Source organism: Typopeltis vanoorti, chromosome 16, assembly GCF_054136105.1.
Source record: "Typopeltis vanoorti isolate ZY-2024b chromosome 16, IOZ_Tvanoo_1.0, whole genome shotgun sequence".
In the NCBI taxonomy this organism is placed as follows: domain Eukaryota; kingdom Metazoa; phylum Arthropoda; class Arachnida; order Uropygi; family Thelyphonidae; genus Typopeltis; species Typopeltis vanoorti.
This window is the reverse complement of record NC_143564.1, coordinates 20,053,565-20,075,369: the sequence shown is the minus strand read 5'-3', so window position 1 is coordinate 20,075,369 and position 21,805 is coordinate 20,053,565. Positions and strand designations below refer to the sequence as shown.

At 34.1% G+C, this 21,805-nt stretch overlaps 1 protein-coding gene across 1 annotated transcript in view; it reads left to right on the top strand.

Annotated features, from left to right (window-relative positions):
- Positions 1 to 21,805, top strand: part of Mical (Molecule interacting with CasL) — a 538,428-nt gene that overhangs the window by 141,854 nt on the left and 374,769 nt on the right. The window contains exons 7-8 of the mRNA XM_090406620.1: positions 18,421 to 18,540; positions 19,097 to 19,354. Of these exons, the coding sequence (XP_090262746.1) occupies positions 18,421 to 18,540; positions 19,097 to 19,354 (378 nt within the window). The remainder of the gene's footprint in view (positions 1 to 18,420; positions 18,541 to 19,096; positions 19,355 to 21,805) is intronic.

The window sequence follows — 21,805 nt, the reverse complement described above, 5'->3', positions numbered from 1 at the left end:
TCAGTGGGTGATTCAGTTGATTCAGTAGGTGCGACAAGTTTGCAACAAAAGCAAAAAACAGAATTTAAAGTTTCAGAATAAATGAGCCATGTTCTTGGCACGAGCTCCCATTTTCCATTTTTCTATTATAATATGTGTCACCAAATTTACGACCATATGTATCTCTGGGATATATTATATTTTTATTTTGAACAGGTCCCATTTCAATTCGTAATTTTTCATCAATATTTCCCCGTTCACCTGGATCTTTTAAATTCATAGAGACTAACAATGTGTTCATGGTCAACTACAACTAAATCTTGTTGTAGTTGACTAAATCCTAACTATTTTTCACTTAAATCATGTTCAATTATCTTGTTCAATAGTTGCAATAGTACCTTCATGCAAACTAGATGATGTGCACGGTTCATCAACTCTGATTTCTGATGTATCGAGTTGGTTACAATCTGCATCAAAATATTTTAACAAATTTATTAAGAACCCCAGTTTGTTTCTTAATATCTGCTTCTTTCACAGCATGGTGCTTACGATTTTTGCATCGGATAACTTTTTTTAAAAATTTTTGATTCCATTTCTATTTTATACCCACAAGAAATTATTACACACACGACGCAGAGACGAAATAATAGTCCGCACTGAGCTACTGTCAGTAGCCTAGTGAGATGCGTACCATATGACTAGTTAACTAGCAACAAATGTTTTGTACGAAAATTCGTTTCTGCGCATAAAAACTATTCACCGTTTCACTTTTGATAGACTGCAGTAGACACAACATTCTGCAGGCAAGCATTTAGCCTGCTCTAGCTGCAAAATCGTAAACAGCCGGCTGATCAAAGAGGCTGCAATATACTTTTTTTTTTTCAATTTTTATTTGGTGTATATGGCCTCATTTATTTTAATATTGATCATTCTAAGAATTTTTTGTTTTTATAATAAAATTTTTGTTTCTTAAAAATTAACTTATGAACCGTTCCCTGGCGGTGGCCCGCCCATCGTAGCAGCGCTCGCATGCTCGTTTCCGCAGGCCCTGCCTATGGTCCCACAAAAGGTTCTACTAAGAAGTGGAAGAATTTTTTGAGGCTTTAGAGAAAGCTACTGATACAATGAAAGAGGAAAAGTTGGTCCTTGTTGAAGATCTAAATAGCAGAGTAGGAAATAAATGTCAAATACAAAAATATTTTGGAGAAATTTGGAGAAAAGATGAAATGCAATAATAATGGGAAATGCATGTTGGATTTCTTCTCAGAACATGGACTGGTTATTACTAACACCATGTTCCAACATAAAAATGTGTACAAATTCACATGGAGAGAAGACACAAGGAATAAGAAAAGTCTCATGAGTGTGTTATTGTTGATAGTGATGTTTCCTCCTTGGTGCAGGACATTAGAGTGTACAGCAGATTTGAAATTGGAAGTGATCACCATTTTGTCTTCAGCAGGATAAAATTGAATTTCATGTTGAAAAGAAGAACATGTAAGAAAGTTTTAAAGCAAATAAAACTTGAGTAGCTCTCAGATGTGAACTGTAGACTAAAATACAGAAAGATTATTGAAAAGAAAATGAAAGAGTTTGAGAAGGAACAAAACCTTGGAGATTCAGTGGCAAACCTTGAAGAAAACCCTGATTGATTCAGCCAGAGAGGCATGTGGTCAGGTTGTCTGCAAGGATAGAAAAATCAGCACTCCATGGGACACAGGAAATTAAAGAGGCAGTGAAGGAAAAGAAGAAAGCATATCAAAAGTTCCTGGCAAATAAGTCAGCTTGTGCTTTTAGAGAATACAGATACAAATATAAGAAAGCTAAACAGTGTGTAAAACTAGCTAAACAAAAGTCATGGGAGGACTTTGGCAAGAACTTAGAAAATAAATATCAAGAAGGTGGCAAAATATTCTGGATGTTGTTGAAGAAGCTTAGAAATGGAGGAAAGAGTGCTGTAAAAGGAGTTAGAGATGATAAAGGTGAAATGAAAACTGGAGAAAAAGATATCCTTGAAGTATGGAGTAATTACTTCGAAAAATTGCTAAATGAAACAAGCAGTGATAGCATAGTGTTAGAAAACACTCAACAGGCATACAGTCAGGAATGCATATCCATTCTTGAAGTAAAAAATGCCATCAAAGGCTTGAAATATGGAAAGGCAGGCAGGAGTAGATGATATTCGGACAGAAATGCTGAAGTATGGCAGTATAAAAGTCTTACAGTGGCTGCACTGCATAGTTCAGTAAGCCTGGACAGATGATTGGAGTAGAGCTCTCATAGTACCCATATATAAAAAGGGAAATAAAACTGAATGTGAGAATTACAGAGGTATTTTCCTACTGAGTGTTCCTGACAAGATTTATCCAAGCATACGGCCAAATAGAGGCTGTCAGGATCAGATCTTCATTTTACGACAAAAAGTTGAGAAAGCATGGGAACATAAAGATCTGTTAGTGATAACATAAAGAAGTGTTATTGGGGAATTATATCATGCAATACTTAGTCTTTATTTGAGTTGTAAGCAAGCAGTTAGAATTGAAGGAAGTACAGGAAGATGGTGTAATGTTAAATCTGGTGTGAGACAAGGATGTACATTATCCTCTATGTTATTCATTATCTATATGGATCACATTATGAAGGAAAGTGGTATTTAAACACGATATCAGAATTGGAGATATTAATATCAGCTCTTTGCTTTATACGGACATTGTTATACTTCTAAAGAAATCTGCTACAAGTTAGCAAGATTTCCTGACTAAATTGAATAACTGTTGTAATAGATATGGTATGAAGGTCACCTATTTTCATTATCTTTGTCTTTTTATTGCTGAAGATGTCAACTGCATTGTGAACGGGAACTTGTGGAACAAGTAAAACATTTCAGCTAATTAGGCACGATTTTTAGTGAAGATGGTAAATTAAATCTGGAAATAGACAACAGAATCAACAAAGCTGGTATGGTAGGAAGTCAACTGAATAAATTTATATGGAATAAGAAAGAAATTAGCTGTATACAAGACAGTGTTCAAACCAGTTTTAACTTATGGATCTGAGAACTGGGCCAGAAGTAAAACACTTGACCAAAGACTAGAGACCGCAGGTATGAGAGTCCTGAGAAAGATTAGAGGCATGAACAGATGGCATCAATGGCAATATCATATTAAAAACGAGGATATTAGGAAAGAACTTGACATTGTCAGCATCCAGGAATGCGTTAGCAGAGCTAATCTCAGTTGGTATGGTCACTTAAACAGAATGGGCGAGGAAAGATTAGCAAAAGAAGTGTTCTTTGCCAGGTTGGCAGGAAACGACCCAGAGGAAGACCAAGATATATGTGGATTGATACGGTACAAAGTGCCTTAGATGATAGAAATATAAGATCTGATAATGTTGGCATCTTGACAAGTAACTGACTGATTTGGAGGAAAATTGTAGATAGGAAGTTAGTAATGATGTAAATTTTTCATGTCGTACTATCATATCCTGTACTCCCCTTGAGGGTACATGCCAGGAATTTGATGATGATCATAATAATGGTGGTAATAATGGTCTATTGGATGAAGTCCAATTTTGATTCAGAAAGAATAAAGGAACAAGAGAGGCAATACTCTGTTTAAGAACAATAATAGAGAGAAGATTAGACCTTAGTCAAAATACTTACATTTGCTTCCTTGATTTTGAGAAAGCATTTGATAAAGGAAATCAGCAAATACTCCTAAATTGTCTAACTAATATCGGCATAAATTTGAGGGATAGTAAAATAATTTATCAAATTTACAAAAATCAAAATGGACGGATTAAAATCGATGATAAGGAGAAAATAATAAATATCAGGAGTGGAGTAAGACAAGGATGTATACTTTCAGCACTTTTATTTAATTTATATATTGAAAAGGCCATTCAGGAAACTAAAGATAAAATAAATAGTGGCATAAAGATAAATGGTGAGCAAGTCATGTGTATAAGATTTGCTGATGTCGTCGCCCTTGTAGCAGAAAACAGAAGAATGTTAAAAACATTGCTAGAATTACTAAGTAATAACCTTGAAAAATATAAAATGAAAATCAACACAGATGAGACTAAAATAATTGTTACAGGCAAAATCCCTATCAATAGAGAGCATATAGACATCAGCGTGGAAGAAATAAAACAAGCGAAAAGCTTTAAATATTTAGGTAGCCTAATAACAGAAGATGGCAGAACAAGAGAAGACATAAGATCAAGAATAAACAACGCACAAGCCCAATTCTCTAAGATGAAAAGCATTTTATTAGGAAACCTCAACCTACAATTGAAAAAAAAATTAGTAAAGACATTGGTGGTAATAATGGTCTATTACTATTATACATTGATATGGAGCATTGCACTATATGGATGTGAAACCTGGATTCTAGGCAGAGAAGATGTAAGAAGATTGGAGGCTTTTGAAATGTGGTGCTGGCGTCGCATGAACAACATAAAACAGACAGAAAAAAAATCAAACCAACAAGTCCTGAGAGAGATAAACAAAACAAGAACTCTAATAAAATCTATCAAAATTAGAGGGGATAGTTGGTTTTGACATATACTTTGACATGATGGACTTGTGAAAAAGAATAACTGAAGGCAAAATAGAGGGGAAAAGAAGCAGACCAAGGAAAAGCTTTCTTGGCCAAATCAAAGACAGCACGGGTTTGAGGAGTTACCAGGAGGTTAAGAAGAAAGCCAATGACAGAGCAGAATGAAAGAAATTGCTGCTGAGCTACCAGTCCCAAGACTGATGCAATAGATGATGATAATAATAATGGTAAGTGTCTGCTGGATTTCTATTCAGGACATGGACTAGTTATTATTAACACCATATTCCAACATAAAAATGTGCAAAAAATTACATGGAAAGAAGATGCAAGAAATAAGAAAAGTCTCATTGACTATGTTGTAGTTGAGCTTTTTGGAGTGTAGACTGTTTTTCAGCTGGTTCAGGACATCATTATTATTATTATTATTTGACACCTCTAGGGAGTCCAAAGACTCATCAAGGGAGAGTGTGTCGACAGCATCGAACGATTTTTCTCCTTCCAACTACTAACCGCGCTCAAACTTACTTAACCGAGCCATTCGTAGCAGAGGCCCTACCAATCAAACCTTTGCCGGCATGAGTATACAGAGGATTTGAAATTGGAAGTGATCATCATTTAATCCTACATAGGATAAAATTGATTTTCATATTGAAATGAATTGTGTGTAAGAAAGTTTTAAGACAAATCAAAGTTGATCAGCTTTCAAAAGGCAACAATAGACTCAAATGCACAACATCATTGAAGAAACAAATGAAAGAATTTGAAAACCAGAACCAGTTGTCGGAGATTCATCAGCAAATCCTGAAGAAAATGATTGATTCTGTTCTTACAGAAAACAGACAAAATGTAAGAAAGTGAAATACTGTGTAAAACTAACTAAACAAACAAGTCATGGAAAGACTTTGGTAAGAACATAGAAAATAAATATCAGGAAGGTGGCAAAATATTCTGTGGGCTGTTGAAAAAGCTTAGAAATAAAGGAAAAGGTACTATAAAAGGAAACAGAGACAATAAAGGTGTAAAGAAAACTGAAGATAAAGAGAAAGACTGTTAAATGAAGCAGGTGTCAGAACAGTGGTAGAAAACTCCCAACAGGAATGCAGTCAGGAAAATATACCTCCACACTAAAAAAAGTAGCCATGAAAAAGGCAGCTGGAGTAGATGGAATTTGATCCAAAATATTCAAATATCAAGGGATAAAAGTTTTAAAATGGCTGCACTGCATAATTAAGTAATCCTGGTCAGAGGGTTGAGTTGCATATGATTGGAGTAGAGCTCTCATAGTACCCATCTATAAAAAGGGAAATAAAACTTAATATGAGAATTAGAGATTTTTTTTTTTTTTTAAAAAAATAACGAAACCTGGGGTGCGTTCATAATTAGAAGAAACATATGTATAAACCACAGTGAAAATTATTTAATTGTAAATATTTTATCCTAAGTATCTTAGGACATCATCAGTACAGTATTTAAACAAAAATTAGGAATAACATACAGTTAGGGTGCATGATTACAATAGAATCTCATGAAAACGTGCATAACGTGCTAAAGTAGTACAAAAAAAAAAAAAAAAACGTTAATTATTTAACACAGTTTTGTATGATAATTTCCCAGACCAAACTAAACCGCAACGACGTTCTTACTATTCCTAAAGTATGGGAAATTATCATACAAAACTGTGTTAAATAATTAACTTTTTTTTTTTTTGTACTACTTTAGCACATTTTCATGAGATTCTATTGTAATCATGCGCCCTAACTGTATGTTATTCCTAATTTTTATTTAAATACTGTACTGATGATGTCCTAAGATACTTAGGATGAAATAATTACAATTAAATAATTTTCACTGTGGTTTATATGTGTGTTTCTTCTAATTAATTGAGAATTAGAGATGTATTTCCCTGCTGTGTTCCTGGTAAGGTTTATGCAAATATACTTGAGAAATGGAGGTGGAGGAAATAAGAGTTCTGGGAGTGATAGTGGATAAGAATCTAAAATTTAGGGGACACATGGCCAAAATTGTGAAGACAACACAAAGGCTTCTGGGAATGATGCGGATCACACTGACATATAGAAGTAGGGAGATTCTTGTTCCATTGTATAAGGCTTTGATTAGGCCACACATGGACTATTGCAACCAGATTTGGTCACCTGGTTTTCTGAAGGATGAAGAGATGTTCCAGAGGTCAGAAACTAAGGTAGTTTCTGACCTCTGGAATGTGAGTATGAGGAAAGATTGAGAAGATGTAATTTGCAGAGTCTGGTGGACAGGAGGAAGAGGGGAGATATGATAGAGACCTACAAATTAGTAAGGGGTTGTTATAGGATCAATGTTGGAGTAGTTCTACAGAAAATAGTGGGAGATCAGGGAAGAACCAGAGGTCATCCCTGGAAACTGTATAAAGAGGGCGTGAGTAGGGGAGTGAGAGGCAGGTTTTTTTCGTGCTGAGTTGTAAATGATTGGAATTCCTTGCCTGAGAGTGTGGTGTCTGCAAGGAGTTTGAGTTTGTTTAAGATATGGTATGATGGGCTATGTGTGTGTGTGATGAGGGGACTTCCCAGATGAGTCTTTGACTCCATGAAGTCTTGGAGTTAATAATAAATGGCTAAGAAAAACTGGAAGGGAAGCTTGGTAAAGAACAAGGTGGATTCAGGCAAAATAGAGGTTGTTATTATCAGATTTTCACTTTAAATCAAATAGTTGAGAAACCTTGTGAATATAAGGAGGATTTGTATTTAAATTTTGTAGATAGCAAGGAAAAGGCATATAACACGGTACCAAGAAAAACCCTTTTCAGAACACTACAGTCATATGGTGTAAATAGGACATTATATTGAGCAATACACACACTATTTAATCTGTAAATTAGCAGTTAGAATTGAAGGAGGTACAGGAAGATGGTTTAATGTTAATATGCAATAAGGGTGCACGTTATCTCCACTGCTATTCATTATCTGTATGGAGCACACTATGAAGTAATATTAAATCTGATAACAAAATAGGCAATGTTAATCTTAGCTGTTTACATTATGCAGATGATGTTATATTTCTGAATAAATCCAGTACAGATCTGCAAGAATATCTCTGACTAAATTGAATAACTGTCATCATAAATGTGGTATGAAAATCACTGATAAAAAGACAATGAAAATGGGTAGAAACATTGAAAACACTGTATCCTGAATTGTGAATCTATAGAATAAGTAAACCATTTAAGTACAATTTTTGGTGACGATGGTAAATTAAATATGGAAATAGATATCAGAATTAGTAAATTTGGTATGGTAGTGTTGGATCGTACATCCTGACTTTGAATCCGCTATCTTGTTAGAACGTTATTCTTATTTAAATTATCCGTTTTTGTTAGATGCTGAATGATACTGATCTGAATATAGAGAAATTTATATTATCTGTGACTAGTCTATATAATATAGAGGAATCAATCATCAATTAACTTTTTCAATCTCACTTTATACAGGCTGAGGTTAATATCATTTAAGACTTCCGCAAGGTCCGATATTTTTTATGAGTGGTGCGATGAAGGAGAATCAGACAAACACCAAATTAGAATCAATAAAACAAACTATTTAATGCAGGATTATATAACAAGTATGTTAAGTATAACTTTGAAAACAAGATAATGCAAATCAACTTAGTTCAGGTATTCATAACAAACATAAAACATTAGGCATCAGACATCCAGCTGTCAATTCTACATTCTTCTGAATAATTAAAATGGTTCACACGGTTCAATGTTACAGAATCTTACAGTAAATACTCTTATAGTAGAACTCTCTAATTCTCTCTTAGTCAACAAACACTTAATTCAGTTATGACACAGTAATCACTTCAAGGGGAAACACTTTAAAGCTCCATACTTTGGCTAATTTTAGTAGAATGCCACAGTTAATGTTAAGATATATCAGGCGGAGCTAACTCTTATTTCTTCACACTGAAATATAAAAAAAAATGCACTGCTTTTACCGGGTTACATCCTTTGCACATCAGATTCACTATAGGCACACTTAAAACCGAAGTTAACTATCACTTTGAAGTAACACTGTTCAAAGGGAATCTTCACTATATAACTGAAATATTAAACATAGAGCTTCACAAATCTTGATGCACTCATTTTAGGCAATCTACTTATTCCTTGTTTTCTTCTATGCATTAAATTCAGCCTTGCACTATTCTTCCTCAAAACAATTTGAATTCGTCGTAATTTTAGAATTCCATATAAATATTCCTAATTGCCTATTAATTTCCCAGTTCCTTCCTAATCTATTTACAGCATATCCAATTCCCTTTGCTGCCACCCCATTACTTTACTCCTTGCTGTCCTGAATGCTTCTTCCTTGTTTTCTCTCGTTTTCCAATAAAATACCTTCATTCTTCCCGCCAAAATCTGGTTCTAGCCAGTTCAGCTCATATCAACTCCTTCTCCCTTCGAATACCGTAGTCCACGCACACGCTATCTAAAATTAACTCCGTTTCCTTGACAACAGCCAATCAAATCTAATCAGAAGAATTCATAAAATCATGCTTACGTCAAGAAATAAAATAAAAGAATATTTTACAATTCATATTAAATATATTTAAATTTACATGCATACAATTTCTTATAATAAATTTTACAGAGTAAACTAATTAAAATGAATCATATTTATATCGAGTCTTTTCATTATTATTACATATTCTAAGATTAAATAATTAATTAATAACAAACAAAACTCAAAGTATTTATACGAATAATATATTTACAAGCAAGAGACTAACAACAAATAATATTTACAAGTCTTGCTTATGTGGATTATGTTAAATGTGAATGAAGCATTATAATATATAAAATATCTTCATTCACAATTTAACAAAGGCTCACTCTCTCTCTCTCTGAAAAATTTTTCCTCGAGGAAAAATTTTTCTATTTACATAAATCTCTGGGAGGATTCAGACTTTCTACTTCTTTCTTTCGAGGTCTTAAATAATATTATCTAGTTTGGAGAAATTTCCCTGTCGTGTCACTGCTTATACATTCTTCCCTTTTTTTTTTTTTTTTTTTAAAGCTCTGTCATCCATATGCTCTGGGGTAGCATAAGTCCTATATCTATAACTAGAGAATTGGTCATCCGAGACAGGTTATTCCTCCCTTTCTTGAGTATTAGACCTTTTCTGCCTCGGGTTCATATGGTTAACCTCGTCAGTGCCTTTCCAGTGGTTATTTATTCTGAGAGATTTCCTCTTTTTCCCCAACATCCTTTCTATTGAGTCCCCAAGACAAACCAGTCAGTCAGGTCTGTTCTTAAATAACTTTAGTCTATCTGAATGAATGGTAAACATTTTTCCTCGGCTCGATGTTTCTCTTATTTTGAAGTTCACTAGGGATGTTTTTTCGATAATTTCATACGGTCCTGCAGCACTCTTCCCTAATTTACTTCCCTTCCTGTTGCTACGTTGTTGTTCTAGGTGGACTAGGTTCCCTGGTTTTAAATCCTTATATCTCCTTAGTTTGTTTACATATGCCCTTGCCTTTTGCAAACTGTTGTTACTAGACTCTGCCACTAACTCATATGCAATTTTGTTTTCCATTATCAGATTATTTAGATATTCATCAATGTCTGGGAATCCTGTGTTTGCTCTCGAGCTTCGAAAATCGCTGGGGAACAACGGCTCAAACCCATATAACATAACAGCCGGGGCCTCTTTGATGGCTGCATGTAGAGTGCTTCTACATGAAAAGAGGATGTGTGAGAGGTGATCATCCCAGTTCGATATTTGATTGCTAGCTAGCTTGGAGAGTGTCTGTTTGAGGGTTCTGTTCATCCTCTCACACATTCCATTGCCTTGGGGGTGATAAGGAGTGGTGAATAGTTTTTTTTATTTTCAGCAATTTGGCACAACTGAAGGATGACTTCAGCTGTAAAGTTTGAGCCTTGGTCTGAAAGGAGAGTTTGGGGGTTCCATATCTGGAGATAATAAATTTGAATAGTTTGTTTGCCATGGTTTGTGCAGTTTGTTCCTTCATAGCTGTGGCCTCTGGGAATCTGGAGAACATGTCAATCACAACTAATATATATTTATTTCCCTTCGAACTAGTTGGAAGAGGACCAATGATGTCCATTGCCACAGCTTGAAAAAGACACATGGGGGTGGGGAAAGGTTGGAGGGTTTTCCCAGTGCGGTTTGACCTTCTCTGACACGATAGGCATGAGAACACATAAGCCTCAATATTCCTCTGCATTCCCTTCCACATGTATCTATCTTTTATTCTATTCCAGGTTCTAAAAAAACCCTGATGACCAGCTAAATCTGCATCATGAAAGGTGTGTAGCACCCAAGGGATCATGACTTTCGGAACTAATATTTTTTCTTCCCATTTTCCAGTGATGGCTTGTTTTGATAACAGAAGACCATCACTGTCTATGTGTAATGTATGGAGAAACGAATGTTCTCCTGTGAGTTTCTCACCTTTCAAAGCCTTTTGATATACTTCCATACTGGGTCTTGTTTTTGGACCTCTACGATGATGGATTTTTCCCAATTTTGAAGATGTGGGGGTTTGTTCTTGTTTTCTTCCATCCCTTCAGTTTTGTGTATTGAGTTGATTATCCCACTATCTGAACAGCAGTTCTCCTCTGGCTCAATGTCTAATGATCTGGATAGGTAATCTGCAGCTACGTTGTCTTTTCCTGAGATGTAATTTATTTAAACTTGAAACTCTTGCACCTCCAGAGCCCATCGAATAAACCTTTGATTCTTATCTTTCATGGAAGATAGGAAAGTTAGAGGTTTGTGATCAGATCTTAAGATGACTTTCTGTCCCAACAACAACATATACTTAAACTTTCTGAGGGCATGCACAATTGCCAATGTTTCTTTCTCAATGACTGAATAATTCTTTTCGGAGGATGAGAGTATCCTGCTGAGGAAAGCAATAGGCCTAAATTCTTTCCCTTCCTCTTGTTCTACGACGATGCAATGGTGTCATTTGAGGCATCTGCTGAAAGGTAGAATGGTTTTCCAAGTTTAGGGTAAATGAGGACAGGCAATTTAGTCAGGGCCAGGTTCAAGGATTGGTAGGCATACCTTTGTTCCTCTCCCCAAGAAAACTTCACCCCCTTTTTGTTTAATTTTACAATAGGTTCCATCAATTTTGAGCACTCAGGAATGAATTTTCTGTAGAAATTTATCATTCCTAAGTACCTCTGAACCTGTCTTACAGATGTGGGGATTCTCGCCTTTAATATGGCAGTGACATTCTCTTGAGTGGGAACTATTCCAGCCTCACTTACAACATGCCCCAGATACTCAACTTCCTTCATGAAGAACCGACATTTTGAGCATTTCAAAGAGAGTTGTGCCTTGCTCATCCTGTTTAGAACACCCAGTAAGATTTCTTTGTGTGTTTTTAAGTCAGGAGAGTAGATTAACAAGTCATCTTGGAAGCATATGATTCCTCTCCCTAACATGTCCGAGAGAACAGAGTTCATTAGACACTGAAAACTCATGGCTGAGTTTCTGGCTCCCTGAGGAAGTTGACAGAGTTGATACTTTTGCCATCGTGTGGTGAAGGCAAAGTATTTCCCATCTTCCTGCCTAAGGGGAATCTGAAAATAGCAGAGTTCCGGTCTAATTTTGAGAAGTATCGTGCTCCCTCCAGACCTATTAACAATTCTTCAATGTTGCATAGAGGGAAATCAATGGGCTTGGTGACCTCACATAAATCCAGTATAAATCTCAGATTTCCATTAGGTTTCTCCACCAATGAAGGGGCTGTTCCATCAGGAATTTGATTTTTCAACGATGCCAGCCTTTTCATAGTCTTGTAGCAGTGTCTGAAGTTTATCCAGGTATTTAAGGCGGGGGGGGGGGGGGGGGGGGTCTGATATTGTTTAACATACACAGGTGACTCTGTTGTGATCTGGATAGCATGTTCTACCTTGTTAGTGCAGGACAATGAACTAATATCCTCGGTAAAAACACTAGGATAACACTGGAACATCAAATGAATAAACTCTCCGATCTATCTTATCTTGTTCAGACCTCGATGAACTCATGGCATCGAGTAACAACTTCCCTTTTCTAACACTTGGGTCCTCTTCTGAATTTATTACTTCTATTTCTAGTGCTTGATGGGCTCTCCTTTCATTCCTTGTCTTAAATTTTGGTTGATACTTCTTTCCACACAGTGATATAGTTCCTCTGATAAAATCGCACATGAATTGGTGTTTCTCCAGGAAATCAAGACCCAAAATGATTTGGTCACTTGTATCAGCAACCTCCGGGAGAACAAGGAGATCATATGAGAAATCCACTGGAAAACAGGGTATTGGAGAGTCTTGCATTCACTCTCAAAATTGCTAACATCTCAATCTTAGTAATTCCAATTATCTTCACAGGATTTTGTAACCGGGTGGTGTTATCATGGAACTTATCAATGGACCTTCTTGCCAGGCAAAAGGGAATGACGGATACATGAGCTCCAGTGTCGAACAATATGTCGCATGGGATTTCCTCAACTAATCCTCATACAAGTGACAAGGGTAGTCTTACCTTCATTTCTGCTGTTGCTACATTTAGCATCTTGTAGGTATTGTGACTCAGTGAATCTGGCCCATTTCCTTTTTTCTGTGGGATATCTTGTAGAAGGGGATTTATTCCTTTATAATGATTAGCATATTTTATCAAATCAGGATCTGTTGTCTGTTTTATATCTGACATAAGGGTTTCCCTTCCTTCTGTACCACTGGTGATCCTGTATCCTTGCCTTTTTATTCAGTAAGACTTTATTGCCGTTGAGGAGCTCTTGATAATCAGTATCTCTGTCTTGAAAGTGTTCTAAATTGCACTTGAGAATTGAAGAGGAGGGGACTACAGTATTGCAGTCTTGCATTAATAATTGTCTCATGGAAGAAATGAAGTTTTTCCTCAGGGGAGGTTCTTATGGATTGAGCAATGGTCAACAATCTATTAAAGTAGTTAGTTACATTTTCCTTATCACCTTGCACACATGTGTAAAACTGCCTTAAAGTTTGTATGGGACCCTTTTTATAAGAAAACTCCACGATTAGCAATTCTTTAAATTTTTTGTAATCTAAAGTTTCTTTTAGAATTGGGGAGGAATGTAGGAAGGTTTTCGCTTTGCCTGTTAGTTTGTTTCTGAGTAAAATCAGTCCAATTTGTTGTTTCCCTAAGTTTTTCAACGAAAGAAAAAAAAGATAGTACATCATCTGATTCTTCTCCCGAAAATTGAGGAAAAACTTGTTGTGGGTTTACAGTTCGAAAAAACTCACTATTTTCCATTCTCGTACTGGATGAAACAGTCATATTAATTTATTAACTTCAAACTTAAATCCTATAATCTCAATTCTAAAATAACCTTTTTCTTTGCCTGATTCTACTTCATAACCTGCTCACTGTGATTCACTTAATTTTTATTATCAAGATTTTAAGGATTACTTCTACTATCACACACAAAAAAAATATTCACTTGCTTAATTTATATTAGTGAATTCACATCCTGTCGACTGCTGCGCCATTTTGTTAGATTGTACATCCTGGCTTTGAATTTGCCATCTTGTTGGAACATTATTCTTATTTAAATTATCTGTTTTTATTTGTTAGATGCTGAATGATACTGATCTGAATATAGAGAAATTTATATTATCCTGCACCACCTCTATATTATATTCAGACTAGTCTATATAATATAGAGGAATCAATCATCAATTAACTCTTTCAATTTCACTTTATACAGGCCGAAGTTAATATTATCATTTAAGACTTCTGCAAGGTCTGATATTTTTTATGAGCTGTGCAATGAAGGAGAATCAGGCAAACCAAATTAGAATCAATAAAACAAACCATTTAATGCAGGGTTATATAACAAGTACATTAAGTATAAACTTTGAAAACAAGATAATGCAAATCAACTTAGTTCAGGTATTCATAACAAACATAAAACATTAGGCATCAGACATCCAGCTGTCAATTCTGCATTCTTCCGAATAATTAAAATGGTTCACACAGTTCAATGTTACAGAATCTTACAGTAAATACTCTTATAGTAGAACTGTCTAATTCTCTCTTAGTCAACAAACACTTAATTCAATTATGATACAGTAATCACTTCAAGGGGGAAACACTTTAAAGCTCCATACTTCGGCTAATTTTAGTAGAATGCCACAGTTAATGTTAAGATATATCAGGTGGAGCTAACTCTTATTTCTTCACACTGAAATATAAAAAAAATGCACTGCTCTTACTGGGTTACATCCTTTGCACATCGGCACACTTAAAACTGAAGTTAACTATCACTTTGAAGTAACACTGTTCAAAGGGAATCTTCACTATATAACTGAAATATTAAACATAGAGCTTCACAAGTCTTGATACACTCGTTTTAGGTTATCTACTTATTCCTTGTTTTCTTCTATGCATTAAATTTAGCCTTGCACTATTCTTCCTCAAAACAATTGGAATTCGTTGTCATTTTAGAATTCTGTATAAATATTCCTAATTGCATATTAATTTCCCGGTTCCTTCCTAATCTATTTATAGCATTTCCAATTCCCTTTGCTGCCACCCGTTACTTTACTCCTTGCTGTCCTGAATGCTTCTCCCTTGTTTTCTCTCGTTTTCCAATAAAATACCTTCATTATTCTCGCCAAAATCTGGTTCTAGCCAGTTCAGCTCATATCAACTCCTTCTCCCTTCCAATACCGTAGCTCATGCTCCACGCAAGCGCTATCTAAAATTAACTCTGTTTCCTTGACAACAGCCAATCAAATCTAATCAGAAGAATTCATAAAATCACGCTTACGTACGGAAATAAAATAAAAGAATATTTTACAATTCATATAAAATACATTTAAATTTACATTCATACAGTTTCTTATAATAAATTTTACAGAATAAACTAATTAAAATGAATGACATATTTATATAGTATTTTCATTATTATTACATATTCTAAGATTAAATAATTAATTAATAACAAACAAAACTCAAAGCATTTATATGAATAAAATATTTACAAGCAAGAGACTAACAACAAATAATATTTACAAGTCTTGCTTATGACGTGGTGGATTATGCTAAATGTGAATGAAGCATTATAATATATAAAATATCTTCATTCACAATTTATCAGTAGGAAGTCATTTGAATAAATTTATATGGAATAAGAAAGAAATTAGTCAAAAACACTAAGCTGTATATAAGACAGAGTCCAAACCAATTTTAACTTATGGAACCAAGAACTGGGTTAGAAGTGAAACACTTGATCAAAGACTGGAGAGTTATGAAAAATGTTAGTGGAGTGAACAGGTGGCATCAATGGTAGTATCGTACTAAAAATGTGTATATTAGGAAAGAACTTGACGTTAGCATTCTGGAATTTGTTAGCAGAGCTAATCTGATAGTATGGTCACTTAAACAGAATGAGAGAGGAAAGATTAGCAAAATATGTTCTTTGCCAGGTTGGAAGGAAAAAGACCCAGAGAAAGACCAAGGTGTAGGTGGATTGATACAGTAAAAATGCCTTTAGAAGACAGAAAAAAGTCTAATGTTTGAGTCTTGATGACAGATAACAGATTAATTTGAAAGAAAATTGTTGATTAAATGTTAGTAATGGTGTAACTTTTTGATGTAGTACTGTCATAATATCCTGCACATCCCTTGAGAGTACATATCAGGAATTTGATGATGAAGAAATTAACAAAGGTTAATTTCAGTTATCATAAAACACAATATTGTTTTTATTTTTCACAATAAAGAGCATTTTCTCCAGTCCTCTATTGAATTTTTGACAATCCAAATTTCTCAATAATAAGTTGAGATTTCTCATTCTGGGAATATAATCTCAGATTTTATTTCTCTCTCTCTCTCAAATTAGGTTTTCAATTCATCATGCTCCTTTTAACATCTATTAATTCTATATGGATCAAAAATTTGTGCATTTATTGAATGTGTTTCTTACATTTAGGGTGTGTTCCTGATATGAGAGACTTTTAGAAAATTAGTGGATATGAGAGAATTCTTAGGGTTTCCTAAAAATACTTTTTTGCTTGTACTATTTGTATTTTCTACAAATATTTCCTTGTACATGATTCATCAGAATTGTCATTAATAATTCCCCTGCTCATTTCTAATCTGTTAAAATTCATGCAGTTTTTCAACACCACTTCAGCTCCAATCACTTCATGAATTTTTCTTATTCATTCCTTCTGCTGCCTTTTGGTAGTCTTCTTACTTCTTATTTATTTCTAAAAAGTGCAATCTATGAAGTCTTTGAATCCATTATTAATGAATTTCTTCTCCTCACCTTTCTGCCTATCTACAGTACTTATGTACTCTGTGTTGGACAACCTTTCTTGCTGATGTAGTCATCTGCAAAGATGCATTTGCTAATACAGGGCTATATTTTCCCCTGTATTCTATCTTGTCATGGATGGAATATAGCAGAAAACAATTTCACAAAAGATATTTACTGCTATATCCTATCAGCTAAAAATTTGCTTAAAAACAAGCTGTACCTCCATATCTAAAAACAAGAATATACTATGTTGGGCAAATGAATACCAGCATCGGCACTTGAACATTAAAAAAAAAAAAGTTGCCTAGTCCACTGAATCCTGATCAGAGCCATTCCACATTAACAGCATGGTCTAGGTGACAATAACATGAATCAGTTCATCCATCATGTTATGTGAAAACACCTACATCACATGTGAATAATCGTCTACTAGACTAGTCTAGTAGCATCTAAATCTTCATCCCACCGTAAATAGTGTTGCTGATCTATGCTTGCTCACAATTGTCCATCTGGTAATAGTCACTACTAGCAGATGACACACCTGGTCATAAAGCATATATTATTCAATACTGGTTTCATGAGCATAAGGATAACATAATCATGTTCCATTGACCTGCTAAATTACCAGATCTCATCATTCGGCATCAGCTTGTATAGAATGAGGTGGAACAAGCTGCTCGTGAGAGAGAGATCCACCAGATTGGGGCAACTACAGGATGCTATTGAATCTACTTGAGGTCAGAATTCCTGTGAAATGCTTTCAATATTTCATGGAATCTATTTCCCTCAGCGACTGCTGATCATTGAAGGGAATGATACTATTATGTCGGGTTTAACTAATAAACCACACACTATATCATATGAAAAAAGTGGACATGAACACATTACAATTGTTTATTAGTCTGTTTATTATAGTTACAAAAAACAAATCCAACTGCAAAACACATTTCTTGTGGAATGTTGTACTCTTTATTTATGTATTATTATTTTTTAATCACATGCACATTGTAGATAACTACTCCACTTTCTTGATTAAGTAGTATAGACTATTATGTGATATACCATTTGATTTACCTGCTTAAAACTTTGTTGTACAAATGTCTGGTAAGTCAGTATTACATTTAGGCAATGAACTGCATTTCCATTTAGATAGGAGTGGAAGTAAAGGATATACGTAGTGATTTTAATGCTTCTAGACCTTTTCCAGTATTCCTTTAACTCTTCTTCTCTCTCACAGTCTTCTAATATGTAATAATCAAATCTGTGTAGTAATTCAGATGTAATCTAGTCTGGGCTGTATACAATAGGATAACTACATCCTTAACTCTACTTATCTTATCCTTAATTTTGCAGTGATCCATTTAGTAACTGATGGTAGCCATTAATGAGAACTGTAATTAACTTTAATCTCACTGATACTGTAATCCTTTATAATATTTTTACAGCATCAATTAACATAATTGTCCATTGATACTTACTAATATGTTTAAAATTTTTTCTTGATTAGGATATAAATTTATTATTAATCATAAAATAAAGTTTATATGAATCTTATATTTTTAGGATATGAAAGAACAAACAGGAATAGACCTTGAAAATATTGTTTATTATAAAGATGATACTCATTATTTTGTCATGACAGCAAAAAAGCAAAGTCTACTTGAAAGAGGTGTTATAATAAATGTGAGTATTTAGATATTTTCATAATTTGAGTAAATTTCTCGTCACTGCTCCATTTGCAAATGCTCCATTATATGTGTCATGTTGTTATTCATCTTTATACTATTTGTCCATAATCATGGTTAATGTTATTAGCAGCCTAGCATTGGATTTTGATACTTCTACTAAGGAAGATGTCTAGTTCATTTCATGAACTTATTTATTGTATTTCAAGATATTTGATTGTATGTGATTTTGGTGTTTAAGTCAACATACAATAAAATGTTGTGAGGGCTGGGAGCATTAAGGTGTTTATATTTCAATTGTGAATGCTGTGAGCATTAAGGTTCAGTACAATAAATGCTGCTTGTTTAGTGGAATTCCCAGATTGGGTATGCCAGTTCCATGGAGGCAACTGTAATAATAGCAGTTGAACTAGAAATGACATTTGAATTTTGAAATATATAAATTCTTTTTCTTTCTTTTTTTACATTACTAGATTCATTTAGTAAGTTGAAAATATTACATAGCTCTCAGGTGTTTTGTTTAATTTTTATCTTTCTGTTGTTTCAATTTTCAGGATTATAATGATACGGCCAGACTATTAGCTCCTGAAAACGTTGACAGAGAAGCTCTGATGGAATATGCTAAGGATGCAGCAGATTTTGCGACGAACTATCAACTTCCAGTACTAGACTTTGCTGTTAATCATTATGGGCAAGCAGATGTAGCAATGTTTGATTTTACATCTATGTATGCTGCTGAAATGGCATGCCGTTTACTAGAGAGGCATGGTCATAAATTACTTCAAGGGCTTGTTGGAGATAGTCTATTGGAGGCAAGCAATTTTTAGAGAAAAATATTAGCATTATAGTGAAATCCTGATTTAATGTTTTTTTTTCACATTTTTGATCTTCCATGATTATAATGTTTTGATAAGTGAATATAATTTAGCCCGAGCATGATATTCTTATCTCAGTTTAGTATTAATATGAAAATGATATAATAATTTTCATAGCATAATTATAGTGAAGGTCAATATTGAAAATAAGTAAACCTGAAAATAATGAGCTTGTGTGCAAGGCATAATCTAAAATAATGCATTTCTTACTGTATATTGTGTATTTCTTGTATTAATGTATATTGTGTATTTCTTGAATAGTTATTCAAGTAAAATACACATTCCATTAATTATTTATGAATACTTTATTTTAATGCATATTATGTTGTAAAATATTGGAAATAATTTTGGTTAAAATTAATGCAAAATGTAAATAGTTATATAGTGTACATACTAATAGCGCATGATGTTGTTGACATCGGAGCAAAGCAATTCCAAAACCATAATTAATTTTTAAGTGCATAAACCAAGAAAATACCGAAGAAAAGTGTGGAGCAGTATTATTTCAGTGAAGTTTTTGTTTTTAGAGGATATTTGCATCTGGGCAAATGTACATATTAACAGCAATATTGCCAAGTAGAAAACAAAGAATCCAAATTCCACTGATGCAATCTGCATGATGTCATGCAGCATTTCTTCGGTTAGCACAAAGAAACCCTAAGAAAATAACAACTGGGAAGTCAACAAGGAAAGATGGTATAGCTTAGAGAGATAAATTCAAAGTATGGAATAATATGGATCCAGAAGTTCTAGAGGAATAAAATGGAGATTTTATTTAAGAAGAGTGGAATACACTCTCTTAATGGCATTTGATATATGCTGATATTTTTCAAGATATTTCTTATGGGAATCTTTCAGTTGATGAGGTAATGGAACATATGATATTTCCTCCTGTTACTGGTGATTGAAACTAAAAGAAACTAATATACATGCTTCCATTATTTATGCTAAAACTTATTCTTCATTTGGAATGGCAGTTGTTTGTTTGAATACTCTCTCAACTGATGAAAGCTTTGACTATTTTGTTTCTTCAGTTAAATTTTTCTCTCATGTTGAAAGTGGAATATATAACTACTAATAAACTTTGAACTCGCAATGCAAAACAAGTAAATTCATATAATTTATTTGCTCTCTTTAGGCTACTCAGAGAACAAAACTATTGAAGGTTTACTTGGTTGTTTAGAGTGCAATTGATGAATTAATATGATGCTATATCTCGGCCTATATGTTTGTCATTATGAATTTGTTAAACTTAGTTGACCTCAATGTACATTCATCTTTAGTTGTATAGTCTAATTAAGAGACAGTGTGAGAGTGACTTAATATTTTTTTAATTCACAATATAATGATTTGTCTTTATATGTTACTACATGAGTTATATAATTACTGTAAATAATATTTCTTTTATTAAATTATTTCTGGATATGCTTGGAGTATTTACTGACTTCAGCTGTAATAGTGAATGATTAAGGTTACTTTGAATTGATTGATACTTGATTGAGATCAGCAATTGAGTTTTCATAGGAGATGAACTTAGATAGTGTTTTAGCAATTAAAATAAATGAGTGAATACATCATCATCAAATTCCTGCCATGTACCCTCAAGGGGTGTACAGGATATGATAGTACTACATGAAAAAAATTACATCATTTTTAATTTCCTATCTACAATTTTCCTCCAAATCAGTCTGTTACTTGTCAAGACTCCAACATTATCAGATCTTATATTTCTATCGTCTAAAGCATTTTGTACCGTATCAATCCACCTATATCTTGGTCTTTCTCTGGGTCGTTTTGCTGCCAACCTGGCAGAGAACACTTGTTTTGCTAATCTTTCCTCGCCCATTCTGTTTAAGTGACCATACCACCTGAGATTAGCTCTGCTAACGCATTCCTGGATGCTGACAATGTCAAGTTCTTTCCTAATATCCTCGTTTTTAATATGATATTGCCATTGATGCCATCTGTTCATGCCTATAATCTTTCTCAGGACTCTCATATCTGTGGTCTCTAGTCTTTGGTCAAGTGTTTTACTTCTGACCCAGCTCTCAGATCCATAAGTTAAAACTGGTTTGAACACTGTCTTGTACACAGCTAATTTAGTGTTCCGACTGATTTCTCTCTTATTCCATATGAATTTATTCAATTGACTTCCCACCATACCAGCTTTGCTCATTCTGTTGTCAATTTCTATATTTAATTTACCATCTTCAGTAAAAATCGTGCCTAAATAGCTGAAATGTTTTACTTGTTCCACAGGTTCTCCATTCACAACACAGTTGACATTTTCAATGATTCTGCCTATTTTCATTGTCTTTGTCATTTTATTGCTGACCTTCATACCATATCTATTACAACAGCTATTCAATTTAGTCAGAGAATCTTGCA